General features: G+C 31.8%; 4 protein-coding genes across 4 annotated transcripts in view; 3 read left to right on the forward strand and 1 right to left on the reverse strand.

The window, feature by feature from the left end:
• Positions 1-2,831: 2,831 nt before the first annotated feature.
• LOC17875164 lies at positions 2,832-3,574 on the forward strand. The gene has a single exon (XM_006281118.2). The coding sequence runs from the start codon at positions 2,896-2,898 to the stop codon at positions 3,439-3,441; it is 546 nt and encodes a 181-aa protein (XP_006281180.1). The 5' UTR covers positions 2,832-2,895; the 3' UTR covers positions 3,442-3,574.
• A 1,834-nt stretch (positions 3,575-5,408) lies between these two features.
• Positions 5,409-6,346, reverse strand: LOC17876507 (cysteine-rich repeat secretory protein 55). The gene has a single exon (XM_006280904.2). It carries the CDS (start codon positions 6,317-6,319, stop codon positions 5,528-5,530), a length of 792 nt encoding a protein of 263 aa, XP_006280966.1. The 5' UTR covers positions 6,320-6,346; the 3' UTR covers positions 5,409-5,527.
• A 2,545-nt stretch (positions 6,347-8,891) lies between these two features.
• Positions 8,892-9,681, forward strand: LOC111828996 (defensin-like protein 147). Its single transcript, XM_023777590.1, is given in 2 exon segments — positions 8,892-8,952; positions 9,494-9,681. Coding segments are annotated over 2 exon segments (249 nt in total).
• Positions 9,682-10,025: 344 nt separating this feature from the next.
• Positions 10,026-14,815, forward strand: part of LOC111828997 (defensin-like protein 147) — a 6,395-nt gene continuing 1,605 nt past the window's right edge. Inside the window, exon 1 of the mRNA XM_023777591.1 lies at positions 10,026-10,057. Within this exon, the coding sequence (XP_023633359.1) occupies positions 10,026-10,057 (32 nt within the window). The remainder of the gene's footprint in view (positions 10,058-14,815) is intronic.

Consider the following 14,815-nt stretch of genomic DNA (forward strand, 5'->3'; position numbering starts at 1 on the left):
ACCGAAACAGCAAAGCTCTACCAATAGTTCCTTGTCTTTTCTCTCTTATGCGAGAAACACTCTAGTAGAAAGAGAGGTTTTCAAATTTTTTGTCAGTGGGCAGGCTTGTTTATGTATTTATATAAGAGATTTTTTACGAGAAATGCCATTATGAGGGTAACTAATGTGTCATTTATGTTAAAATCTTATGGATTTGTCATTTTTGAACATATAATAATATCTATATATATGATTTTTGTTGTTGTTAAAATACACAGTATAGTAAATACTGAAATTTAAAAGACAAATAAAACTGACTAAACCCAAATGTAACGAGTAAAAAATATGTTTAGTAACATTTTTATCATTTGAATAATAGCAAATCCATAAGATTTGACAAAAAAAAATGGTAAACTCAAAAATTTGCTAAGAAGAAAAAACAAATTTCTAATTGATACTTCACATAATTATCACGATGTGGTACTTCGTGAGATTTGTATGCATAGAAATGCATAATATTGTTATAAATCATATGGTAGATTGTCATATCAAACCCAGTTCGGCCCGACTCATAATCAAGCCCCGTCCGTCCAATATTGAAGAGACTTAATCTTTTCCTATTTGTATTAGATTTTACTTTTCTCCCTTATATCCATCTTAAGGATGTTTGACTCATTAATAAAGGCATCACGAATTCTCCTCTCTTCTCTCTAATTTACAACAAATATGAATAAATATCTTACAACAAAAGTTTATCAAATTTCCATCTTTATCATGTAAAAATTTCTGCCGCCACCACTAAATGGGAGAGTGCTCTTAGTGCCCTACATTGTAAGCAAATGCAGATTGAATCATTTATTTATTTTATCTTTGGCTTAGATCATCATATCATCAACATCCACTATATTACCAAAGACAAGAAAAAACCCATAATTATCTATCTTTACCCACCCATTGTAATTTTTTCTTCATCTTTACCTCTCTACTTATTTGGTTTCCTATACACGATCATTATCTTTTGAGTGTGTCCTCAAAAAAATTCTGCCGACCAAAAGAAAAAGGAAAGTAAATAATCTAAACCCACTTATCACTTTTATATATTCAATACATTAATCCACTAACTTGGTAAGAAATTATACTGTAATGTATAATATGATACCATACTGAAAATTCAACGTTTACCAAGAAAACAAAATATATACTAAATATGAAACATGCTTCATTGGTGGAACCTATAATCGAAAGTCGAAACCACTTTATCATATACTAGCAAGCACTTTAAACTTAGTTGATGAAATGGAATGGACCACACTACCCAAAAATATCAACTTTGTAGAAGCTTACGTACCTTATCAAGAGGGCAAATAGGATTATATAAGTATAAATGTGTATATTTGAGAATTAAGATAGTGATGGACTGATGGATAGAGAAAGTTTGGTGAAGCTACCGAGCAAAGTAGAGAGATAACTAATTAAGTATGTAAAGAGTGTTCGGTTTTCTTGGTAATTTTGGTATATATTTGGCTATGTATATATGTCTTTAACGGTCCATATTTCTCTGTACAAAAATAATATATGACGTTAGAATTTGTTTTAGGCAGACCCGAATGCAATTTCTTTTTGGATCACAAGAGATTTAAGTTTGGTGAATTTTTAAAAGAAAGAGTAAAATTTTTACCAAATTCAACCATGCACGAGATGATACGTTTTACTCATTGGATCTTGTGAGCTTGATTTGACTTATGATAAGCTAGATCATTCGTGTAGATGGTGTTAAAATCAACAACATGGTGATGGTCCAACGTTACAAAAGAAACAATACTACCGAGTCAAGCTATCTACAAAGGAGGGCTTATATATATATAGACAAACCAAAATAAACCGAGCATAATTTGAAGTTTTATGAATATTTTCCATTTCAACTTAAATCAAAATTGATCAGATATATCAGCTTTGAGCAACAATAAAACTACAAAAATCATAAAATTAAACTTAAGTAAATGCAAACAAATGAGGATATTGCAATGTACATCACTTGACAGTGCATATCCATCAATAAGGTAATGCGTTTTTACTAATTACTTTTAACAAAAAACAATAATAACATGTCGTATAGTGCGAAGTATAGAATATAATATATGATTATAGAAATCAAGTTGTGGTTCAAAATTTGGAAGTGACATCCACTCATCAAAAGTCATGTGAACTCTTTTGTGGTCCTCTTAGAGTCCTAGCTAGTGGCTCCACCTTCTGATTTAGGCAAGCCTCTGCTACAATCCTTTACCTCTTTGGTCAATAGATTGTGAATGGTACTACTTGTAACAGTTGAATCTAGTGTAGTTAGATGATGTTTACTAAAGTATAATTATGCATGGTTTGGTGTAATGCAATCACACATAATATATATATTTTCGTTTAGTTAAAAATATAGAAACAATCTTTATGAACGAGATCTTGTTTAATGTTTCATTTTTGTTTCTAACAAACGGAAAAAAAATATATATAATGTGACCACCATCCTTATTAATTTAACCGACATGAAATGAATCATTAGTTAAACAACTTGAATATTAAAAACTATTTTAAATACTCTTTTTATAAATGACACTAGCTCAAATCTTCAAGAGACCAAGATATAGAATATTGAAAGGTTTGGTGATATATATAAATTTTAGTATCTTGTACCACCTACATAATCCATGAACATACATTGGATGCATGCAACGGTGATGCAACTTTGTACATAAAAGATCAATTAGGGTCCCAACTGAGATAATGGCATTTCTCGTGAATTTTCTAGAAATATAAGGGCATTCACATAACCCTAAGCTCTATAAATATGCAAACACAAATCTCCAAAACTCAAGAGACAAAAAAAAAGAAAACTATATAAACTAAAAGTAAGAAAAAAAAAGGATGGGGAACTGTTTAGTAATGGAGAACAAAGTAATAAAGATAATGAGAAATGATGGGAAAGTAGTTGAATACAAAGGACCAATGAAGGTTCATCACATCCTCACCCAATTCTCTCCTCACTACTCTCTCTTTGACTCGCTCTCCAACAATTGTCATCTTCATCCTCAAGCCAAGCTTCTCTGTGGTCGTCTCTACTACCTCTTGCCCATGGACACGTCTTCCACAATCAAGACCATCAAGAAAGTCAGGTTTGCAAATCCAGAGGTGGAAAAACAAGAAGAACAAGAACAAGAACAAGAACAAGATAGTTTCATAGGTTCTTGTGACAACACCATGGAGAAGACTAATGGTTTTGTGAGAGTCAAGATGGTTGTGAGTAAGCAAGAGCTTGAGAAGCTGCTCGAAGGAGGTTCAGTTCATGATATGGTTTATAGGACTCTTGCTAAGCAACATCTGTGTGATGATGATGATGGTGATGGTGGTGAGGATGATGAGTGTCATAAAGGTTGGAGACCTTTGTTAGATAGCATTCCTGAAACTGATTAGCCCATAGGATGTTCCATATATGTATATGTATATGTGACATATACTTAACATATACTCAAAGCTTTTGCAAAAGAGAAAAAAAGAAAGAAAAAAAACATGTAATTACCATATATATATATATACTGTTCCCACTTCCAAGAATGTACATGGAAACCAAAAAAAAAAAGTGAATTTGTTAATATGGAGTTTTCAAAAAGGTCTTAGTGCTTGTTTGGGTTAATTTCAAAGCATATAGGCATATCTCAAGTGGCCTATAAGCAAAGCAACGATTCATCATAAATTCATAATGGTGAGTGAAGAAAATAATTACTATACTCACTTTCAACTATTCAAGTAAACGCGTTTTGTCCTTGGCACATATATTCTAACTATGTATCATAATGTATGTATACATATGTATGTGTATAGACATGGGCTCATCAGAGTATCAGACTATATTAATAAATCGATTTTTTTTCTAATATACAAGACAAAAGATATTGTAGGTATTTATATTTTCATATACTAGTAATACAAGAAAATTTATGAGTCAACTACGTACAAGCAAGGGAATTGTTATTTTCGGATGATATTTAGTAGACTTACGAATACAAACTAAAACTAGGTTTAATGTATCGACTCAGTTAAACGTTGATATACAAAAGCATTAATAAAATGATGAAAACACCAAAATTGGAAAAAGAAAAAGAAAAAACAAACACCAATAACTTCATGATTTATATGTATGTTGCAAAAATTCTTGGCGTACTTTAGGGGTCTATATATAGAGATTGAAAACACCTAGAAAATAAAGTAGAAACTAATAACATGAAGTGGTTAAACAAAAAAAAGAAAGATTATAAGTTATATTATATACGTAGATCAATTCATGCATGTGCCAAACCAATCAAACCAATGAACTTACGAGAAGAGAATAATCTAGTTCCATCTCCATGTAGTTCGATTTTGGAGTGCAAGAAGGAATCACACGGTCATCATCAGTTAGTGGGAGCTGATGCTAAAGCCCACAATAGTCATCGTATCGTCCTCGTAGGAGCAACAAATAGTATTCACCAAAAGCAAGAGAAGAACCAGCAACAGTTTCATGATCACTATTGACTATGCACTCCACATTGTTATAGACATTTCTTCTCTAACTAATCTCAGGTTCTCTTTGTTTCTAATTTTGCTGTTCTCTACAAACAATGGCTAAGTTGATTAGTTTCTGCCCTATTGCCTTCAACTTTTTGATGACTGTAATAAAGAAAGATTTGATTTGTTTTTCAGATGAAGAAGAAACTAGGGTAGCACTTATTGTGTACTAGTTGCTCCAACCCCAGAGAAATAAAAATTTCTCCTTGTAGAGTAACAATGATGATAATTATCCCAAGCTACTAACTAAATAAATGTATCTTCTCTTGTTCTATAGCATAAGGGAACAATTAGGTGTTTTGGCTTGCTCTAGCTATAAAACTCTTTTGTATCTTTCCTCTCTAAGTAATCAGTAACTTCCTTTGTTTTGTGGTTACCATAAATTGTTTACTCTGGAACTTCATCAAGTAATTCATAGTCTGAAGCTTGATGATAGCTAAGTAGTGGAGAAAGACACTGCTCTGCATTTAGCATTATCACTGCTTTCGGGTGATTTTTATAGAGATTCTAATTTGTCATTACATTCCCTTAACCCTTGATCTTGTTCTTGGAGTTGGAGGATTGCAAAAGGTTGTTTAATTTAGAGTCTGAGATAGGACTAGTCATGCTATAACGTACAATTGCACTTAATGAGGTCTCTAAATTGTGTGTTTACAAAAGAAAGAATGGCTGAGGTTTATGGAGAAGAAGCTTCTGGAAAGACAACTCTAGCACTTCGTATCATCAAGGGAAACTCAAAAGCTTGGAGGTATTGTTCTTGAATCCTTCATATATCCTCAACACATATGTTTTAATAGTAATCTTGGGACTTGTTACTAGAATCCAATATCTTTAAGTTTGGAATCAAGAAAGAAAAATTACTTGGCAAATTATAATTGTTTACATCTTATAGAAGAAACAAAAGGAAAGAGCCTTATTGTAGATATAATCTATACTCTTGTATTGGACTTTGTGACTATGGAGAGAGACGAAGAGAAGAAACTCTACCAACATTAGGACCGGTTTGAGCCGGATCAAGAGGGAAGTAAAAAGGATAAAACTCGTACCGGACATAACAACTACTATACAAAACACGACACCCTCTCTTGTTGTGGCAAGCTGTCATGAAGCTCCCGACAGCAGTCGCAAAGCACTGAGCGCAATCCAACTCGGATAAGTCCCTCGTGCATTGGACCAAACCGTTTAATGTCGCAAAGGGTGTCAGCTTTGTCTTACCTTTACCTAAACCTTGACTCTTAGGCAAACCCGCCTCAGACCTAATCTTGTCAAAGAGTGCTCCAAGCTCGTTATCGAACGTTTTGGGATCGGTCTCGGTTACATTAGCAACGTTGAAGTATATAAGACCACCGGCCGTATCAAGCTTCCCTATGAAATTCTCTTGGCTGTAACGTAAGAAGCAGAAGTCGTACAAGATTCTTGAGTCGGATTGGTTAGGACAGATTTCGCGGATTTTCTTGGCTGCGTCTTGGATACACGTGGAGCAATCGGTCTGGCTAATATCTCCTCTACATTGAGCAAGTCCATAAACTTTTTCTTTGTTGTTGTAACTTGAGGAAGTTGTAGTCGTGAAACCTTGTGAAGGAGTCTTTGAGACAAGCGTAGCGAGAAGAGAATCGATGTTCTTGGAAACTTGGCTGCTTGATGAAATGTTTGAATCTTTGTTGCAAAGATCCCATATTGAATCTGCTGCTCTGCAGCTGGATACAAGAGCTAATAGAAGGAAACACTTCACAACTAATGTCTTCATTAGTAAATAAACTCTATGTAGTTTGTTTTGTGGTTTAGAAGGATAGAGTCAGATTTTTATACTAGAACGTTATCTATTTCTAGAACAAGATAGCTCGGTCAAAACGCATATCATCAGCAAGTGGGAAATTATTGTTTTGTTAATTTTAAAGAAAATACAACATTGGTTGACCAAGTAGTCTCTATGAAGAAACTTGTGTGAGTTGTGACCAATCAAATCAAATGTACTTGGTCAACTTTACCTTGTTCTGTCACTAGACATTGGTGTTTTGTATTTTTTAGAGAACGAAAAATGTATATTAGGCCAAACATATTAAAAGGACTAAGTATATTAAATAAAATAAAAATAGATTAAATAGAGTTGATTGACATAAATATAAATTGAGCGGTTTATTTTTTTTGCTGAACACTGAAAATAGATTAGTAAAGTGCGTTTCGGACCGTTGTTAAAATATTGACAAAAATATGAAAATAGATTAGGTGATACAAATGAATTATTATTATAAAAAGGTAAATTTTATATAAATTATATATATTAAAAATAATTTTAATTTTTTTTTTTAACATATTCCAAACATGTATTTGTAAATAATACCCTATATTAAAATCCAATGTGAATATTTTCAAATTTTAAAAAATAATAATAATATGGGTAGAAGATTCCAAAATGGGCAATCACATGGGTAGTCAAAATGAATGGAGCAGAAATTGTTGACTGTGGATTAGTAATGTTCTTATTGCTTCAAACGTCGACGTTAACGCCAAAGTGGAGCAAGCAACATCGACCACTTCTCTCTTTCAACTCAAAAAAGTCTTTCATGACTAATAAATATATATCTCTACCATTGAAAGATGATGGTTCTATATTTTATTAATTTATTTGGGTTTGAATTCTGGTTGTTTGGTTTGTGATAAAGTTGATTTTTATTTGAGAATAATAGTAAAATTTTCATAAATAATTTTTAAGAAATACTAATCTAATGTTACTTTTCAAATAATTATCAAAAAAATATTTAGCATTTCAAAAAAATGAAACAAAACTATGCGGACAATGAAAAATAACACAAAACTAATTAAACATGTTTTTAAGTATTCAAACTAAACATTAAAAAATAAAGGGGGAATTTCAATAATACCCCTTTTCATATACCTCTTTTTAAAAATACCCCCTTTTCAAACTTTATCAAAAAACCCACTAAAAATGTTGAAATTTATCCAAATATGTGTTAAGCTTATAAATATATACACAAATTACCTTTATATGTGTCTAAAACTTTATACACCTTTCATAAATAGCGTAAAAATAAATTATAAAAACCTTATAAAACCGTATAAACCCTTTTAAAAACCTTTTAAAAACCTTATAAAACTTATAAAACGATTTAAAACTATTTAAAACATTTTAAAATATTTGTATCGAATCTCCCAGTAGTAGTTATTATATAGAAGTACCTTATAAACTATATAAACTTTATAATTTTTTATATTTAAAAAGAGGTATTTTTGAAAATGGATAGATAAAAGGGGTATTTTAAAAAAAGGGTACACCAAAAGGGGTATTTCTCAAAAATTCTCATAAATAAATTTTAAACCAAAAATAATAAAAATCAACCCAAAATTTCATAAACTCCTTCAAAATTATTTTTAGTGTTTATATTATTTGTAGACCAAAAAATTTATAATAATATTTTTTGGAAACAATATTGATAATACTTTTGGAAGAAAACTTAGTTTATAGTATTTTAGAGTATTTCTCTTTATTATTATGTACATAAGGTGTTATTAATTATTTTACTTGATATTTTTATATTTCTTATTGTACAAGCGTACAAATAGTTGGTAGCATAATGTTTTATATTTCTCAAGTATTGTGAATTCTAGCTAAATGGCTATTCTCTTTATACTTGATTTCCAAAAGAATATCCATATCTATACAATTTTTTTCCTATTGGCTTAGTCTCATTTGCATTTTTCCATACAACTTAACTTAGTATCGTACTTGCTATTGATGATTTCATCAATTTCTCCCTAATTTATATGGTTACTGCTATATAATTTGGTCTAAAATATCGAATGCACAGATAAAAACTCAAAACTATTAAAAACCTCAAAAAATCTATAAAATCACAAATGAAATAAATATTATTAAGTAAGCTATGAATCCCTCATTTAAAATTTTATAAAGTTTCTCAAAATTTTACAAATTTGTTTCAAAATCTTTCAAAATCATAAAATTGTCTAAAATAACATATTGGATCAACTAACAATGTCATGCTATAGTTGTATATGTATTTTCTTCATGATTTTTTCATAGCGTTTATTTAAAATTTTCTATTTTAGTAAAAAATAACTGAGTCAAAAACTTAAACATATCAGATGAGAAAAAAATGAGATGACTCAGTCAAGATCCCTTTAAATTGGAATTAAAGGGTGTAATTAGCTTCAAATAGATATGTTTTGTCACAAAACTTTTGTGAAAGCATCTAATTTATTCTATATATATATATATATAAGTAACCTTTCTTCTTCCTTTTAAGTTTTAAAACATCATCCATTTCTTTTTATCACCGAAGATGAAAAAAATCTTTCAACTCTCATTTACCATTCTTACTATTTTCATCATTCTTGTGTTAGGTTAGTATAAATATATATATATATATATATATATTGTCGTTCTACAAGAAATTGAATTTTAATATCAAACTATTTCTTTGAATACCAGTTTTATAGTTATATAATATTAGTATCAAAATTAGTTTTCACTATAGAACTCCACAGTGTCGAGTTTAGCACTTTGATGTCAAATTTATATAAGGTCAGATTATTAAGTTGTTAGACGTAGGGAACCAACCCCATAAATTTAAACTTCTGGTAACTTGTTTTGGGTAGCTTTTTTTTTTTTTTTTTTTGTCATCTTGTTTTGGGTAGTTCTTTAATTAATTTATTACTTATGTACCTTTCATATATTATAAAAGTTATTGTAATATAAACTGATTCATAATTTACATTGCAAAGATAAATGTCTGAATACACATTCTTTTTTGTTCATTACAATATGCAAAACAAAAACTCCTCTAAACATATTTTTAGACGAAAATATAATATTTTTATTTCCAAAACAAAGATACTAGTATATTTAAATTTGCTGATTATAAATCATATATTATGATAACAGGAGTGATGGGGAATGTGGAGCAAAACCGATGTATTGAACTTCCAATTAAATCAAAAACTGGTTTGTGTGTTCTCAAAGATTGTGAGTCTTTTTGTAAGAAGAAGGGTAAAGGATTAGAGGATTAAAGGTTTGCCAAAGACAAAGAGCGCAAACATTGCTACTGTTGTGGTCCATGGCCTCCTCGTTAATAATGTAGTTACTAAATTATTTACAAAAATAATTCATATCTCATTTATGATAAGATTTTATATTAAAGAAATAAAATATAGTTGGTCCAAAAAAAAAGTAATAAAATATAGTTATGGGGTTTGTGGCTTATAGTTTTTTACTTGTTCTCACTAACACACAAAGAAAAAGAAAAAAAAAAGAAAATTACTTAGATAGAGTACATTTTAGGTGTATTGACTAGAACCTATCAAATCTTTTTTTTATCTTTAGATGCTTGTCGTATTTTTTTAATTACCAGTGTGCCCTTTTTACACGTTATCGGAAAAAACTAACTACGAAAAATGACATCGCCACGTCAGAAAAAATGGCGAGTGTCTCCAATAACTCAGCCATAACGTACGTTACGGCTGAGTTATGTCACGTTACGGCTGAGTTCTGGACAACGACTGAGTTTCGAGCCAACGGCTGACTTACGATCATAACTCAGCCAACAGGTACGGCTGACTTATAAAAATCTGGTTAGGTTATGAGAAAACGGTTAATAACTCAGCCGCAGTTACAGTTGAGTTATAGTCCGATGGTTGAGTTATCAGAAGTTTGGCTGAGTTATCTTTCTCTGGTTGGCTGAGTTATCGACAACGGCCGATTTATTAAATGTCGTTATGGTTGACTTATGTTTCAGAGACATAACTCAGTCGTAATTGGCTGACTTAACGGAAAACTCAACCATGTTACGGCTGACTTATTGACAAAAGATTAATTACTAATATAGTTTCTAGTTACGGCTGACTTATTTAACGTTACGGCTGACTTATTGACGTTACGGCTGACTTATTGACGTTACGGCTGAATTCGACATCTTAAAAAATATTTTAGTAATTACTTAAATATTTTTCATGTTGTTGCTGATTTATTCATACTGAGTTACATATTTGTTTGGTGGCTGACTTGCGACTTCAAATGCATAATTCCACGTCAGCATTCCATCTCATCATAAACGAGGGAAATACGAAAAGTCGCCCTCTTCAACATGAGATTTTCTTTCTTTTGTTACACTCTGTTTTTTTTTCACCTGAGTTCTTCTTCATTTTCGTTGATGGATCTGGTTCTAGTAATTGTTGTTTCTGATAATTGGGTAAATACAAAAATATGTATTTAACGCTGACGATAGAGGGTGTAGAGTTGTGTAGATAGATGTTGAAAGAACACACGACAAGCTTGTGAAGTTGGTTCTCGATGACTACAGATTGAATGAGTTGAGCCATCAAGTAACGATTAGCTACATGTTCTCGTTACAATAATTCAGCCAAACCTCGAAATAGTCTATATAAGTCAACCATGACGATGACATAACTCAGCCAAACCACGAATTTATTTACGTTAAGTCAGCTATGTCGTTTGAATAACTCATCCAAACCTCGAATTGTTCTGCAATAAGTCAACCATGTCGTTGGCATAACTCGGCCAAACCTCAAATACGGTAGATGTGAATATTTGATGCATTGATGTAATGAAAACACTTTAATAGTATGTAATTAACACTTTTATTAACTTTCCATATAAAAATCATGAAATTAGCTCAGGTTTGAACCTTTTAAAACTTATCCAACAAAATGATAAATCCCAAACCATATACTTATCTTATATTCCTACACAGTTGATCAATATAGAATGTAAAAAGCTGTTATTGAAATTTTTATTTATCGTATTATAATATATTTAATCTCTACATTATTATAACAAATGCTAATGTTAACATACAAATGTCCCTTTAAATTAAAGTTTTAGTCAAAAGTGAACCATGAAAAGTAAATAACTCAGCCGTGACGTATTATTATATATTCATACACAAAACTTTGAATTATTTTGTTTAGAAAATTTGAAATCAAATTTTGAATTATTTTGATTAGTTTTTTTTTTAAAACATAATACTCTATGAATTTATTATGCATGTGCGTGTGAATGTGTGTACGTAATTATTGTTGGTCTTTCCAAAAAAAACACTTTTTGTAATCTCGAGAAAGTATATCGTAACTCAGCTGTAATGTAGCATAAGTCAGCCGCAATGTGACATAACTTAGTCGTGATGTATTATTTTATATTCAGACAGAAAACTTTAAATTATTTAAATTATTTTGTTTAGAAAATTTGAATTATTTTGAATAACTTTTTTTAAACATAATACTCTATGACTTTATTATGCATGTGCGTGTGAATATTTGTACGTAATTATTGTTGGTCTTTCCCAAAAAACACATTTTGTAAACTCGAGAACGTATATCATAACTCAGCCGTAATATGACATAACTCAGCCGCAATGTAGCATAACTCAGCCGTAAACAACGTTGAGAAGAAATGCGACAGCAATGACGACGAGAGAGAGATTTGTCGAGAATCGAAGCGGCCATAAGAGATGACAGAGAGAGAAGCGGCGAGAAATAGGGTTCTTCGCCGGAATCTCCGAGGTAGAGACTTTTCGTATTTCGCTGTTATTTTTTTCGGAAAACGAAAAGTCTCCACCCAAGTTGAGAAGAAATGCGACAGCAATGACGACGAGAAAGAGATTCGTCAAGAATCGAAGCGGCCATAAGAGATGAGAGAGAGAGAGCGGCGAGAAATAGGATTCTTCGCCGGAATCGCCGAGGTAGAGATATTTTTTCATGTGCGTGAACAATTACAAAAAAAACCACAACTCAGCTGTAACTTACAATAAGTCATAATGTAACTCAGCCGCAATGTGGCATAACTCAGCTGCAATGTGGCATAACTCAGCCATAAACGACGTTTCGTATTTCCCTGTTATTTTTGTCAGAAAACCAAAAATCTCCACCCAAGTTGAGAAGAAATGCGACAGCAATGACGACGTGAGAGAGACTCGTCGAGAAATCAAAGCGGCCATAAGAGATGAGAGAGAGAGAAGCGACAAGAACCAGGGTTCTTCGCCAAAATCGCCGAGGTAGAGATATTTTTTCATGTGCGTGAACAATTACAAAAAAAACACAACTCAGCCGTAACTTACAATAAGTCTCAATATAACTCAGCTGCATTGTGGCATAACTCAGCCGTAAACGACGTTTCGTATTTCCTTGTTATTTTTGTCAGAAAACGAAAAATCTCCACTCAAGTTGAGAAGAAATGCGACAACAATAACGATGAGAGAGAGACTCGTCGAGAATCAAAGCGGCCATAAGAGAAGAGAGAGAGAGAAGCGACGAGAACTAGGATTTTTTGCCGAAATCGTCGAGGTAGAGATATTTTTTCATGTGCGTGAACAATTACAAAAAAAAAAACACAACTCAGTCGTAACTTACAATAAGTCACAATATAACCTAGCTGCATTGTGGCATAACTCAGCCGTAAACGACGTTTCGTATTTCCCTATTATTTTTGTTGGAGAACGAAAAGTCTCCACCCAAGTTGAGAAGAAATGCGACAGCAATGACGTCGAGAAAGAGAGAGACACACTAATAATAGGATAAGCGGCCGGAAGAGACGAGAAACAGAAGCGGCGAGAGTCAGTTCAGAAGGTTCTGTTGGATGTTCCCGTAACTAAGTTTTTCACCACTGTAGGAGGTGTGATGTACATGCACCCATTTAAGGGGGCGAGACAAGGTATCGACTCGCGAAAGGAGCTCACGATAAAAAGCCACCGGATTTTCTTTTTTCAATCTTTGTCGGCTTCGAGAGAGAAAGAACAAATTTTTTTTTTTCGTTTGTGAATAGTGACGAAATTGTTCAGTTTCCCCTTCTTTTGATCATTAAATACATAATAACTGTTAATAAAGATATAGCAATTTCGTGTATGACGTGGCATTTCGAATATGACGTGGCAATTTTTAAAAGTAGTATGACCAAGTGTGTTTATTGTAATTACACCCATATCAGTAAACATCTAAGGAATAAAAAAAGATTTGTCTGTGTAAAAAATAAACATACAATTATGTTCTATCTAAGTAATTTTTTCAAGAAAAAAAAAGAAACAAATATACAGTAATGTGGATTGCATTCCCAAATTTGATGAATTTGTGTAATCTCAAATTCAAAGATGCACTTCATTGATGATGTTAGTCAAAGTAGTTTTACGAGGACGAAAGCTTATCACCGCAGGTTGAAGCATCTACTTGGAAGATGAACACGGATCATATATTTGAGATTATATATGATTGTATGTTCACTCGTAACCTCTTTGATACCACCATCTGCTATAACTAGAATTAAGGGGTCGACAAACTTTCCTTGGCTTCCTTGGTGATTTTTAATGAACTTATTTTTATTTTTTCTGTTACTTTTCACAGTTTGTCAAAAGGCCATCACAAGGTTCTTGAGCATACAGTAAAGGAGTCAATCACTTCTTTGACACAACTTAATTGAAAAAAAATTGCTGATCCCCATAAGATTTGATATACCACAAGAAAACATGCATTTAACGACTACACTTAGCGATTAATAGTTTAATCGCTAAGTTTAGCGACTATATACCTACTATTTAATGAAAATATTACGACTAAGTAGATACAATCATAATATAGTTGTTAAATAGCGACTATTAACAGCAGACGTAAATTTAGTCAGCAAGTAGCGACTACACAACGACTAAAAAATCATTTAGCTAACGCGCCAGCCACTGAACCTCTCGCAACATCCCTTTCCTCAACAGAATCCAACTTCAATTTAGGTAAATCAATTTAGGAAATAAACCCATTTTTTTGTGTATACTAGTCACAAAATAATCATCTAATTAGTCACCATGTCGTGGCGATAAAGTCACCAATTTACCAACTATTTAGTGACTATTATATTGTCCTCCCAAGATATTTTTCACTAGTATATATATAGTTGTATATGTATTTCTTCATGGTTTTGTTTCATAACGTTTATTTCAATTTTTCTATTTTAGTAAAAAATAACTGAGTCAAAAACTTAAACATATCAAATGAGAAAAAAATGAGATGACTCAGTCAAGATCCCTTTAAATTGGAATTAAAGGGTGTAATTAGCTTCAAATAGATATGTTTTGTCACAAAACTTTTGTGAAAGCATCTAATTTATTCTATATATATATATATATAAGTAACCTTTCTTCTTCCTTTTAAGTTTTAAAACATCATCTATTTGTTTTTATCACCGAAGATGAGAAAAAATCTGTCAACTCTC

The sequence above is a fragment of the Capsella rubella genome, unplaced genomic scaffold (assembly GCF_000375325.1).
Source record: "Capsella rubella cultivar Monte Gargano unplaced genomic scaffold, Caprub1_0 scaffold_8, whole genome shotgun sequence".
NCBI lineage: Eukaryota > Viridiplantae > Streptophyta > Magnoliopsida > Brassicales > Brassicaceae > Capsella > Capsella rubella.

What these genes read in the sequence shown, in the direction of transcription:
- LOC17876507 (XM_006280904.2), bottom strand. Translation starts at nt 6,319, where the DNA reads ATGAAGACATTAGTTGTGAAGTGTTTCCTTCTATTAGCTCTTGTATCC.
- LOC17875164 (XM_006281118.2), top strand. Translation starts at nt 2,896, where the DNA reads ATGGGGAACTGTTTAGTAATGGAGAACAAAGTAATAAAGATAATGAGA.